The sequence below is a fragment of the Bos grunniens genome, chromosome 8 (genome assembly GCF_055505025.1).
Source record: "Bos grunniens cultivar Pamir isolate PY7600 chromosome 8, Bosgru_T2T1.0, whole genome shotgun sequence".
NCBI classification, from domain to species: Eukaryota; Metazoa; Chordata; class Mammalia; order Artiodactyla; family Bovidae; genus Bos; species Bos grunniens.
In genome coordinates this window covers 45,118,848-45,132,452 of record NC_141172.1, presented here as the reverse complement: position 1 = coordinate 45,132,452, position 13,605 = coordinate 45,118,848, and the positions used below count along the sequence as shown (strand labels likewise).

The 13,605-nt window shown below is 36.5% G+C and overlaps 1 protein-coding gene and 1 long non-coding RNA gene across 13 annotated transcripts in view; one reads left to right on the top strand and one right to left on the bottom strand.

Moving 5' to 3' along the window:
- LOC147367007 (uncharacterized) overlaps window positions 1–9,072 on the top strand; it is a 71,412-nt gene extending 62,340 nt beyond the window's left edge. Inside the window, exons 2-3 of the long non-coding RNA XR_015169716.1 lie at window positions 3,980–4,088; window positions 8,472–9,072. This is a non-coding gene — a long non-coding RNA (uncharacterized LOC147367007). The remainder of the gene's footprint in view (window positions 1–3,979; window positions 4,089–8,471) is intronic.
- The window catches only part of SMC5 (structural maintenance of chromosomes 5), a 118,016-nt gene that overhangs the window by 8,175 nt on the left and 96,236 nt on the right, over window positions 1–13,605 (bottom strand). For 10 of the 12 annotated variants that reach the window (XR_015169700.1, XR_015169701.1, XM_086415501.1 and 7 more), the window contains 6 exons: window positions 13,467–13,599; window positions 10,822–10,995; window positions 9,397–9,566; window positions 6,945–7,068; window positions 6,544–6,666; window positions 129–254 (listed from right to left, as the gene is read on the bottom strand). Coding sequence is in view for 8 of the 12 variants with exons in the window: in XM_086415501.1 (XP_086271627.1) it covers window positions 129–254; window positions 6,544–6,666; window positions 6,945–7,068; window positions 9,397–9,566; window positions 10,822–10,995; window positions 13,467–13,599 (850 nt within the window). In the remaining 4 variants the exon portion in view is untranslated. Of the gene's footprint in view, window positions 1–128; window positions 255–3,113; window positions 3,390–6,543; window positions 6,667–6,944; window positions 7,069–9,396; window positions 9,567–10,821; window positions 10,996–13,466; window positions 13,600–13,605 lie in introns of all 12 variants that reach the window. The other 2 variants (XR_015169702.1, XR_015169703.1) reach the window with 1 other exon arrangement.

The window sequence follows — 13,605 nt, the reverse complement described above, 5'->3', positions numbered from 1 at the left end:
GCAGGGGGATCTCATTTTTTATGGCAGATCATGTTTTACATGCTCCTGTACAATGCCTAACACATTTTAAGCTTAAAAATACTGTGTTAAATATGTTAACTCATAGCATTATATATTTTTATACTTACTGTCTGATATTCTTGAGGAACAGTCTGCTCTGCACCCAGGTTACATACTTGCCTGGCTCTCTTCATAAGTTCCTTGCATTTTTGCAATAATCTCTGTCTATTTTCATCCAACTCAATGAAATGTTGCTATTTTAAGAGAAAAATTTGGAAAATTTGTATGTTACTGTTAAATCAGAGAGCTCTTTTATTAATAAATATCACCACACTATATCACATATATTACTGAATTTTGATAATAGTAATAAGCAAATCATCCAAAAACCATATCTCAAATTATGACTGATTTTATTGCTAAGGTAAAGTTTGAACTTAAACTTCAAAATATATTAGGACATTAATAATATGGCATTCCTGAATCCCTAAAAGCTTTGAAATTTAAACTTAATTGCCCTTTTATGAAAGTTTAACCTATGTATAATTACACTCTAATAAAACAATATATACAATAATAGGCTTCATATCAGAAAACTCAGCAGAACCTTTAAATGATGTTTGTTTTCCAAGTGCCTTTCATGTAGTTATCATTTATTCATGGACCCATTCATTCCTTCACCAAATAATTACTGAGAACCTATTAAATATCAGTATTTTATCAGGTATTGAGCATAGAAAGGTGAATAAGATGCACAGTCATTTTCATAGACACAGTACCGATTATCCTTTGTATTTTTGGAGATTAAATAAAAAAGGAACTAAACCTATGTAATCTTATTCACATCCATCATGCAGTGTGGGTCTGGTCCTTCCTCCCTTGCTTCCTTGTCAAATTTGGAGTTCAGCCATCAGTGGTCTTCACAAAGTTTAATATACAAGTTGGCAAATTCTATTTCAATCAATTAAATAGTAAACAATGGTAGTGGCAATAATACTGTTTACTTGGTAAAGGTTCCCCCCCACCACCCCAGCAAAATACATAGATCAGATCAGATCAGTCGCTCAGTCATGTCCAACTCTTTGCGACCCCATGAATCGCAGCACGCCAGGCCTCCCTGTGCATCACCAACTCCTGGAGTTCATTCAGACTCACGTCCATCGAGTCAGTGATGCCATCCAGCCGTCTCATCCTCTGTCGTCCCCTTCTCCTCCTGCCCCCAATTCCTCCCAGCATCAGAGTCTTTTCCAATGAGTCAACTCTTCACATGAGGGGGACAAAGTACTGGACTTTCAGCTTTAGCATCATTCCTTCCAAAGAAATCCCAGGGCTGATCTCCTTCAGAAAGGACTGGTTGGATCTCCTTGCAGTCCAAGGGACTCTCAAGAGTCTTCTCCAACACCACAGTTCAAAAGCATCAATTCTTTGGCGCTCAGCCTTCTTCACAGTCCAACTCTCACATCCGTACATGACCACAGGAAAAACCATAGCCTTGACTAGACGAACCTTTGTTGGCAAAGTAATGTCTCTGCTTTTGAATATGCTATCTAGGTTGGTCATAACTTTCCTTCCAAGGAGTAAGCGTCTTTTAATTTCATGGCTGCAGTCACCATCTGTAGTGATTTTGGAGCCCAGAAAAATAAAGTCTGACACTGTTTTCACTGTTTCCCCATCTATTTCCCATAAAGTGGTAGGACCGGATGCCATGATCTTCATTTTCTGAATGTTGAGCTTTAAGCCAACTTTTTCACTCTCCTCTTTCACTCTCATCAAGAGTCTTTTTGGTTCCTCTTCACTTTCTGCCATAAGGGTGGTGTCATCTGCATATCTGAGGTTATTGATATTTCTCCCGGCAATCTTGATTTCAGCTTGTGCTTCTTCCAGTCCAGCGTTTCTCATGATATACTCTGCATATAAGTTAAATAAGCAGGGTGACAATATACAGCCTTGACGTACTCCTTTTCCTATTTGGAACCAGTCTGTTGTTCCATGTCCAGTTCTAACTGTTGCTTCCTGACCTGCATACAAATTTATCAAGAGGCAGATCAGGTGGTCAGGTATTCCCATCTCTTTCAGAATTTTCCACAGTTTATTGTGATCCACACAGTCAAAGGCTTTGGCATAGTCAATAAAGCAGAAATAGATGTTTCTCTGGAACTCTCTTGCTTTTTCCATGATCCAGCGGATGTTGGCAATTTGATCTCTGGTTCCTCTGCCTTTTCTAAAACCAGCTTGAATATCAGGAAGTTCATGGTTCACATATTGCTGAAGCCTGGCTTGGAGAATTTTGAGCATTACTTTACTAGCGTGTGAGATGAGTGCAACTGTGCGGTAGTCTGAGCATTCTTTGGCATTGCCTTTCTTAGGGATTGGAATGAAAACTGACCTTTTCCAGTCCTGTGGCCACTGCTGAGTTGTCCAAATTTGCTGGCATATTGAGTGCAGCACTTCCACACCATCATCTTTCAGGATTTGGAATAGCTCAACTGGAATTCCATCACCTCCACTAGCTTTGTTCATAGTGATGCTTTCTAAGGCCCACTGGACTTCACATTCCAGGATGTCTGGCTCCAGGTCAGTGATCACACCATTGTGATTATCTGGGTCGTGAAGCTCTTTTTTGTACAGTTCTTCTGTGTATTCTTACCATCTCTTCTTAATATCTTCTGCTTCTGTTAGGTCCATACCATTTCTGTCCTTTATCGAGCTCATCTTTGCATGAAATGTTCCTTTGGTATCTCTGATTTTCTTGAAGAGATCCCTAGTCTTTCCCATTCTGTTGTTTTCCTCTATGTCTTTGCATTGATTGCTGAAGAAGGCTTTTGTCTCTCTTCTTGCTATTCTTTGGAACTCTGCATTCAGATGCTTATATCTTTCCTTTTCTCCTTTGCTTCTCACTTCTCTTCTTTTCACAGCTATTTGTAAGGCCTCCCCAGACAGCCATTTTGCTTTTCGGCATTTCTTTTCTATGGGAATGGTCTTGATCCCTGTCTCCTGTACAGTGTCACAAACCTCATTCCATAGTTCATCAGGCTCTATCTATCACATCTAGGCCCTTAAATCTATTTCTCACTTCCACTGTATAATCATAAGGGATTTGATTTAGGTCATACCTGAATGGTCTAGTGGTTTTCCCTACTTTCTGCAATTTCAGTCTGAATTTGGCAATAAGGAGTTCATGATCTGAGCCACAGTCAGCTCCTGGTCTTGTTTTTGCTGACTGTATAGAGCGTCTCCATCTTTGGCTGCAAAGAATATAATCAGTCGGATTTCGGTGTTGACCATCTGGTGATGTCCATGTGTAGAGTCTTCTCTTGTGTTGTTGGAAGAGGGTGTTTGTTATGACCAGTGCATTTTCTTGGCAAAACTCTATTAGTCTTTGCCCTGCTCTAAACAGAAAAAAAAAGTCTTTCCTGAAGTTCAGTTTTTGTGGGAGAGTAGCAAGCAGGTAGGTAAAGAAAATTAGATGAAAGCACAACTTCTAAATTTGATCGTAGGATAAAAAATAAATTTAACAACTTCCAATTCTTATAATATGAATCTTGATGTAAATCCATATATGTTTCATGCTAGGGAGCGCACTAAGCATCTTGATGTATTATTAAACTTACTATCACAATAGCCTTGCAAGTGAGGTAGGTATTGTAATATCTGTGGCTGAAGACAAAACGCTTGGAGTGGTCAGGAAACCTGCCCAAAGTAAAAAACTAAGTAACGTGTTCATCCATCTGTCTACCTCCATATCTGGATTTATGTGCAGTCAGCTTATTAACTTGTAAAAATATTCCAGATGGTAATAACATATCTCTCGAAATGTTTAATGGGTTTGGATCCCTTTTCCGCTATTTGCCCTCCAATAATTTGAGGAAGTTATTAAACTCAATGGTGTTTAGTTATCCCTAAGTTCCTTCATGAACACAAGCCCTACTGAAATTCTGTGTCAATCTTTTTTGTGTATGAATTTGTTTTCCATGATCAGGGTAAAAGACAAACCCCAAAGTGGGGTGAGGGGAAGAAAAGAAGGAAGGAAATGATCTCCCTTTGTTTCAAATGAAGACCAGCAAGAAGAATAGATAAGAGCAAGTGTGGTAAGTGACAGAAAACGTGAGAAGAAAAAAAGAGCAAATGAAAGACAAAATGAACTACTATAGACTTACTCTTCTCTGTATCTTTCACTCATCATTCTTGACTATTTAAAATGCATAGTTGTGACTATGATCAGTCAGTAACAAGCACTTACCAAAACACAGTGCAAGAAAGAAGAGAACCCTACAAAAGGGTTGGTAAGACAATTATAAATAAAAAGCATTTACTAACTTTCAGATTAACATATAAAAAAGAGAAACAATGATATAAAATATTGCTGAGGAAATAGAAAATAAAGTCAAGAAGATTAGTATGGAAAAACCTTTCAGAGAGGGAGTTCGTGTATATGTCCAGGTAAGAAAACCTAGTGTGACAAGTAGCTAATGAGATTATTTCCCTGGACAGTATAATTAAGAACCTTTCTACTCTCCAGAGTAATCAGTTCAACTCAAAAATATTACTGTTTCTGCTGCTACTAACAATATGGATAGGAGACTCCCCTGCCAGGTTAGGGAAGGCAGCAGGTGTAGAAGTCTTTATTCTGATTATGTATGTAGAAGTATGCTAAACATCCTTCCATTTTTATTTGAAAGAGTATTTATGCACAAGTATCTTATATCCTTGTGAAAGAGTATTTATACACAAGTATCTTATATCCTTGTGGCCTGAGTATCTTTGACATACTCAGTTCAGTTCTACTATAAACAATATTGAAATTCTCTCTCATTTCCTTCTCCCAAAGCATCTAATCTGAGGTAGTATCCTTTTATTTCCTAATAGTACCTACAGGACAGTCAGCAAACATATTGTTTTACTTACACTGTCTCCCTTCTTCTGTGTTTAAGAGTGTTGTGCCTTTAGCTACTGTGTCAGCCTTCGGCCCACATAACACATGCTTGCTGTCTCCTTAGCCTGCCCAGTAGTTCTAGTTCTCCTCAGTAAGCAACTTTGTTCTGCAAGGCAGTTTCACGTGAGTTGCTAGTTCACAGGACCTGAATCACCCCAGCACCACCTGACCTTTCTGGAATCTAAAAGTCACCTCCCAGTTTCAGCTGCTCTGAAATTGGTCTGCTCAGCTTTCCACATCAAATGGGGCCTCTTTTCTTAAAAGATGAGAACCTGCTGGTGACTTAATTTTTGGATTCTTTGAGCTTTCCCTTTGTTTCTTACCACATACTTTCTAATACCATACCAGTCTTGATGCTGCTGCTGATTGGGTGTTGTAAAAACACAGAACTTGACTGATGTTTGTCCCTGGTTCTTGGGAGGAAGACTCTAAAATCCTAGGAATTTTCTGAGTGATAGGAGTGTCTGAGTTTATGCTAAGGAGTGACTCAGGATGGGGGAAGTCAATGCCAGAAAGACAAATCGAGTCTTATTATTATCCCCACCCAGTCTTTTAAACTGCAGAGAGAAGGGCTAGAGACCGAGTTTAACCATATGGCCAATGATCGAATCAGTCATGCCTAGGTAATGGAACCTGGTAAAAATTCTAAACACTGATGTGCTAGGAGAGCAACAAATTATTTCACCAGAAAAGGGCACAGAAACTGTGTGCAGGACCCTCCCCGCCCTATATGCCTCTTGACTAGGAGGGATTTGTATTGTTTATATAATAAAACTGTAATTGTTGAGAACAGCCTTTTCTTCAGTTCTGTAAGCCACTCAATTATTGAACTTGGGGGAGCCATGAGAACCCTTGAATCAGTCACCAGTTGGTCAGAAGTGCAGGTGGCATCTGAAGGGCAGTTTTATTAAGGACTAAGCCCTTAACCTAGCCTCATGCTAATCCTGGACGATGAGTCTGAGAATATACTGCAGTACACCTACATCTTTTGAGTCTGTTGTATACATTGTCCGTGGGCTTGCTGTTATGTCGTCATAGTATCCCAGTTGCTCTTCTATTTTTGGGAAAGGATTTGAAAGACTCAAAAACTGTCACTCTTATGACCTCATTTTGTTGCTTGTTCTTCTTTGGAATTTATGTTAACTTAGTACATCACCCCCTGTCCTTCCCCATTTCAATATTTATCATTAACAGTTTCAATACTTATCAGAACAGAAATCACCAGGATCACACACTAAGGCCATTCTGAGTGTTGACTGGAACTCATCTGTAGTTTAGGGGACACAAACTGCAATAAAAGCTACTAGTTGATTCTTGGCAATAGTACTAACTATAATTTGTATCGGCTAAGAAAGCAGACATGGTAAGATTTTGGTTTTCAAATGACTAAATCAGGTACTCTATTTGTTATTTAAATGGGGGAGGGTGGTAATAATAAAAAAATGTACACAAAGGGTTTCAAATTTTATGTCCTAATCAGCAAAGTGCATGAAATCTAAATTAAACAGCATACCCAAAACTGCACACTGCAAGGAATGATATATATATACACATGTACACACAGTTTTCAAACTGAAGTCCCAAAATAAAAATAAAAGCAAAAATGTTACCTCTGTGATACGTAGCTGTGCTGAGGTTGCCATATAATCTGATTCTAATTTGTTCTTCTCAGAGATCACTGTAGTATTTTGAAGAATTAAATCTACTTTTTGTATATGTAAAGCAGTACAATTCTAGGAATAAAAACCTCTATGAGTTTTATTTTACAACAATATAGTTTCTTAACATTTTCCTAATGTGATTGATACTTCTCTCCAATCTTAAACAGTTCTCCTTTGAGTCATTTGGAATAAAACAATTTAGCTTAATGAGTACTTTTAATCAATTTACTGATCTATAAAGAGAAATGTCAAACAGAGAAAGCTGAAATTACCTATAAAAACCTCTTGCTAAGATTTTACTATTGACTTCCAACAACAAAAAAATGACTAAAATGAAAATGTCTTATTACCTTTATCAGGTTTGTTAATTCAGTAACAAGTTTTGCTTTTTGAATATTTATTTCTTTGATTTTGGTACTTGCTTTCCGTTCTTCCTCTTCAAGATTGCAAGTATCCTGTTCCATCAGCTTTAAACTGTATGAAATGCATAATGATGTAGAAATCAGAGAAAACACAAGGATTGAGCCCAAATTCTCACGTTTCCTGCTGCTTTGTGGTCTATGTAGCAATGCTATTCAGATGTTAACTGATAGCTTCCTGATTAATCATTTTATGCAACCACTCAGGATCGAAAACTATTTTTTGAGATGTATCAAGTGCCCAGCATAGTCTAGGTAATGCTAGTGCTAATGGTATAGGATCTAGAGTCAGAAAGTTGGGTTTAAAATTCCTCTTTGCCACCAATGAGCAGTATAACTGAACAAGCTACTCTTCTAAGCTTTGGTTTCCTCCTCTATAAACTGTAAATAATAATAGTACTTCTGCAGGGCTTTGGTGAAGATTAAAAAAAGGCAAACTATGCAACACACTTAGTATATAGTGTCTGGTCCATAAGTGATAAGTATTGTTTATAAAAACAGTCCCTTCCCTTAAGGAGCTTAACTGTGGCAATCTAATAGGTAAAATAATAATGATGAAAAGACAGTACAATTCTAAAAGTTAATACTCTGCTTTTTAATATGGAGACACTAAGGCTGAGAAGTTTACTTAAGTTACCTAACATTACAGATACTAAGTTGTAAAATGTGTTTGACATCAAAGGCCAAGTTCTTTCCACTACAGGGAAAAATCAAAGATGGAAGCAATAAAAAAAAGAATAAACAAGTTCAGTGGATGTTGTAGAGAGTGGACTGAATGGTGAGTGAAGAGTGTGTTGGGGCAGAGAGGGAGGAAATTAGAATGCGTGGAGTGCAAGACAATTTTGAAAAACGTGAAGGACAATCTAAAGGAAAGCAATATTTAAATTTCATACAGTAAAGGTAGGAAGCCACCACAGATATCTTGAAGGGGGCAGGAACATGAAAAGATGATAAACTTGATGACAGTATTCTGTATGCACTGAATGGAGGAGATGAGTCATGGAGAGACCACTAACCATGTCACCACTGCAGTATTCCAGAGTAACCATAGATAAGAGACAGCCAGGATGACAATGGATATGAAAGGTTATTTCACTACAAAATTCAACATTACCAGGAGAAAGTTTAGTTTCAGACAATGAGTTCAATACAGCAGTCCAACAACAGTAAAAGGTTGACTTGTGGATGACTGAAGTAAAAGTGAAGGGTTTATGTAGAAAAGAATTCTAGGCAGTTAAGACTCAGCAAATATATCCTCTTTTAAGCAACCAACGTACATACGCTACTGACTTTTAAAAGTTAACAGGCAATTTGCTTTAAAAAAAACACACAAAAATTTTAAAAGCATTTTAAATATTCAACTTATGTGTTTAGAAACACTATTAAATCAAGGTAAATTTATACTGTACTCAAGCTGTCATTTATTATGTCTTTAATACCTATATCTTTATTCTATAGGAAAGAAGCACAAAAGAACAATCACCAAAAAAGGTCTGCATTGTGTCCTGAAATGGGCATGGAAAAACTTTGAAATTGGAACTCACTTTCCTCTCCCCTAGACTGAACACACTATAACAGCTTTTATCTGATCTTATATATTCCAAGTTTCTACAAAACATCTAAGTTCAAAACAAAACTTACAATCAGCTCTGAGAACAACTGCCTGGGATCTCACAGTAAGCTAGCATAATGTAACAAAGTCATTCATGGGTAAAAGATGCACCTATGGTAATGTAAGAGTATATTCCTTCACTAATGATTTTAGATTCCATGTTGCAGTTAAACATTAACAAACCATACTTTGGCAAGTTTTGATGTAACATTAAAGAATACGTATGCTGACAAGTCCTCCCTTTTCCACTTGCATATATATGCGGGGCCAGATTTTCTTCATATACTTCAACCAAAACATCTCGCAACCAAGTGAATGCAGAAGCACTTATGAAAAAATAACTAACTTCATCCAAAGAGATTTACAAATGTAAAAATAATGTCCCTCTTCTTGCTAAATGTATTTTGTTTGGAAAATTGTTTCTCATAAATATTTTTTATTAACATATAATGAATTTAATTTCTAATTTGGTTAATATCAATAGATATAATTCATATAAGCAAAACTTCCTCAAGGTCCTCAATAATTTTGAAGAACAGAATGGGTTCCAGGGATGAAAACAGCTGATCAAGGAACAGAAACATTCACAACACTTAAGATTCCCCCTGCTCTGTCCTGTGTTTTGGGTAGAAGGGTTTAAGTTTGAGAAACTCTACACAGCATGCTGGTGGGAACTGTGTTGTCATTACAAGGTATATATAATTAATAATATCCTTACAGTGCATCTGTATCACCCTCCCAACCCATATCCCAGAAAGGGCTGAAAGATACCTTCCTAGTTTGGAACTAATTTTTTGTTCCAGTTGTCTTTTCTTCGTTTTCCTTTCAAGAAGCTCCTTCTTCTTTTGTCTAAGTTCATTATCTTTGTGTTCCAGATGCTTGTTTGTCTCATGTAAGGCAATCAATCCTGAGTCTACTGCTTGCAATTTTCTATTAATTTCCTATGGAATACGCAACATTGTTAGTATATTTAAAACAGACTAAAGTATTATAAACTGAGTTAATATTCTTTTTAAATACTCAAATCAAAATAAACCAATCTTTAACTTCAATAGAAGACGTTAACACCATAATTCTCTGACATAAATCATACCAATGTTTTCTTAAGTCAATCTCCCAAGACAACACAAATAAAAGCAAAAAAAAAAACACAAATGGACTTAATCAAACTTACAAGTTTTACACAGTAAAGGAAACCATAAACAAAAAGACAACCTATGGACTGGAAAAAAATATTTGCAAAGGATGTGACTGAGAAGGACTTAATTTCCAAAATATACTAAACAGCTCAGTAACATAAACACAAACAATCCAAACACTAAATGAGCAGAAGACTTAAATAGATATTTATCCAAAGAAGAGAAACAAATGGCCAATAGGCACATGAAAAAATGCTCCACATTCCTAATAATATTAGAGAAATGCAAATCGAAACCACAACAGAGTACCGCCTCATACCACCCAGAGTGGCCATCATTTTAAAAAGTAAACAAATAATAAATGCTGGAGAGGGTGCACAGAAAGGGGAACCCTCCTACACTGTTGGTGAGAATGTAAATTGGTTCAGCCATCATGGAAAATAGTATGGAGGTTCCTCAAAAAACTAAAAATAGTTACCATACGGTCCAGCAATCCCACTCCTGGGCATATATGCAGACAAAACTATAATTTGAAAAGAAACATGCACCCCAATGTTCACAGCAGCACTATTTACAACAGCCAAGACATGGATACAATCTATGTCCATCAACAGGTGAATGGATAAAGAACGGTACATTCAATGTACCTTTGGTGTATTCAATGAATGGTATATTCAATGAAATAATACTTAGCCATAAAAGAATGAAGTAATGCTATCTACAACAATATACTAGGTTAAGTAAGTCAGAAAAACAAATACCATATCACTTCTATGCACAATCTAAAATGTGACACAAATTTCTTAACCAGACTTGGATGCAGAGAACAGATTTGTAGTTGCCAAGCAAAAGGGTGAGGTAGGGTCAGATGGATTAGGGTTGGGAATTAACAGATGCAAACTATTATATACAGAATGGATAAACAACAAGGTCCTACTGTATAGCACAGGGAATTATATTCAATATCCTGTATCAAACCACAATGAAAAAGATTATAACTGACTCAGGTTGCTGCATACCAGAAACTAACACAACACTGTAAAATAAAGTGACCAACCTTTAGCTGTTCTTCTAAGTGTCGTCTTTGCTCTAGATCCACGGTGACTGTGAGAAACTGAGCTACTTTTAGGGATGTGTTACTTGAAATGACTTTGTTTGAATAAAAAGAAGTTTTCACCACATACTTTTCTTCTGCTGTATAAATTTGTTTTAATCGGGTTTCCTGTATTACCTATAATGTAAAATAAACATTTAGTAGACATCTAAGAATTATTGGATGGGGCTTCCCTGGTGGCTCAGACGTAAAGAATCTGCTTGCAATGCAGGAGAGCTGGGTTTGATCCCTGGGTTGGGAAGATCTCCTGGAGGAGGGCGTGGCAACCCACTCCAGTATTCTTGCCTGGAGAACCCCCATGAGAAGCCTAAGTGAGTTACAGTACATGGAGTCACAGAGAGTCAGACATGACTGAGCGACTAAGCACAAGAATAATTGTAACATTAAAAAAAAAAAGGACTAAAGAATTAAAAATACAGATCAAGTGAATTTTAGATCAAAATATATTAGATTTATTTTCATTTTTTAAAAGAAATGTAATCCAACATCTCTAAAAAGGTGAGTGATAAATTTCAGGTTATTATTTGAAAATAACACTAAGGAAGAGAACTGGGAGAAAACAGAAACAACTACCAAAGTTGGCTACACTTCTACTTCACTATACAATTTCTCCCAAGTAGGTGTACTTTTGGGGAGTCAGTTGCGCAGCAGAATGAAGTCTGTTATCTCAACTAATACATTTACTCTCCCTTCCCCTTAGTTATATTGTTCAAAGATACATACTCATATTTAATTCCTATATACTTGGGGAATACTTAATGCACATGCTTTTCAAGGATTTCAAAGACTTCTTTTTGCATTTTGGGGGAGAGTTTTTCTCTCAAGAATTTATTAAGGAGTTTCATAAACTACGCACATTCTAAACATCGTAACATTTTGTATATTTATAAAGAATAGGCTGCTTTAATGTCGTTTTTTCCAGTCTCTAAAGGTTTACTACCAGTATTCTTGTGGCTTGTTTCTCTGCAGAAGTTTACAATCTAAGTGACGAGATATGACATATTTAAGCATACTTAGCTTAACAGGGTATAAACTGGCACCCACAAATGTTCAGTAATTTGAAATGAAAGGAGAGCCCACATGACGCTAGCCTTCCCACCACGTGTCATGAAAATAATCATTTACAGAGTCTAAATGTCAGAATTTGATAATAAAGCAAAACTTACACTAAAGAATGTTATTTTTTTTCTAAGGGAGAAAATATGACCATTGTTGTTAGGAGGTAGACATGAAATGTTTAGATAGTAAATTTCCTCAGTGCAGGTTTGTATTTTCTGAAAGATGGCCAAGACAATGTTAAGGGCTTTACTAGGTGTCTGACTTTGCTTTTCTATGTACCATGTTCTTTTTTCTAGTAGAGACAGTAGAGTTAAAGCTCTCTAGGTGACCTAAACAGAATGTTAAAAAGTAAGCATGTAAAAATATTTCAACTTGAAGAACTGTTCAAAAAGTGAAAGGATTTTCCAAGTGCAGTACTATCCCTTTTTGCACCAGAGTAAAGCTATGAAAGCCCTTAGCAAATTTTCTAGTCTTTCTGCAATAGTAAAGAATGCCTACTATCCTAACCTTAAGAGGTAGCACCCTACCTACCCGTGAAGTTATGACAGAAATTGGAAGGTCTGTGTATAGTCTTTTTTCAAACCCCATCAATGAGTATTAAAGAGGGGTACACACACATGGAGAGTTCTATTTTCCTGGTTTCCCCAAATGATCACCATAATATGATATGCAACTTAATAATTTGCTTGTCTTCGCAAAATGGGTTAGTAATGGGGCCCCATTTCTATCTTTTGTTAATGAGGTATACAAAAGCGCCAGACTACAAATGAATATCCTAGGGATACTTGTAGACTGGCTGTTAAAAACTTAAAACACATTCTCTAATAAATTCAGTATTATAAATAGCAGTTAGGTCTGTAAATGCATATAAGCAGTATTAACATGGTAACTTAGTATTATGGAAAAACCTGTTCTAGAAAGACTTCTTCACTGTTTCTGCCTATGATTAAAGCACTGAAGGTGGTTTGGAGTCTTGGAGACTATTGGTAAGGAGAAGAAAACTCGAAGCATCGGCAGAACACAGGAACCTAAGAGTTTAGGTGGCTCTGTCAGGTAAGAGAAGGAGATCCTCTTAAGAGTGATCATTCACTTATGAGATAATCTTAAATGGAACTTTAAGGGGAGGGCTTACCAGAACAGTTCTATATCCTAGCCTACCATCCTAAAGTATAATCTGTCTGAAAAATAATCTAGAATACAAGAATTTAAATGAATAAACCATTAATGTTTGAACAAATGTCTGTCAAGCAAAGCAGAATTCAATAAGAGAGTCAGGTGTCTCTTTTCAGGCTTTAATTTAGTTACCCTACAGGTATTAAGTATTTATTTAGGTAACTCCACATCCTTACTGTCATAAAGTATTGGTCAACATTCCTTGTCCTATGTAATATTAGAAATGTAAAATATCCAGGTAATTCCTATTTAGTTAAAAACAATGACACGTTTCTTTAAATTTCTCACAAGTTTTCCTTGCCTTTAAGAAGTTTTAACGAAACTACATTTTTGGTACTGATTCAGTATTTTCTTACCCGTTCAATTTTTTCTCTGGTTCTTTCAGTTCCTACAGGAACTTCATGAATGTGATACTGGCAGCAAAGGTAACTCATGACAGGATCAGGGGCATCAAATAACTCTCGCAAATAAGAGAAAAATCCATACTGTCTGCAA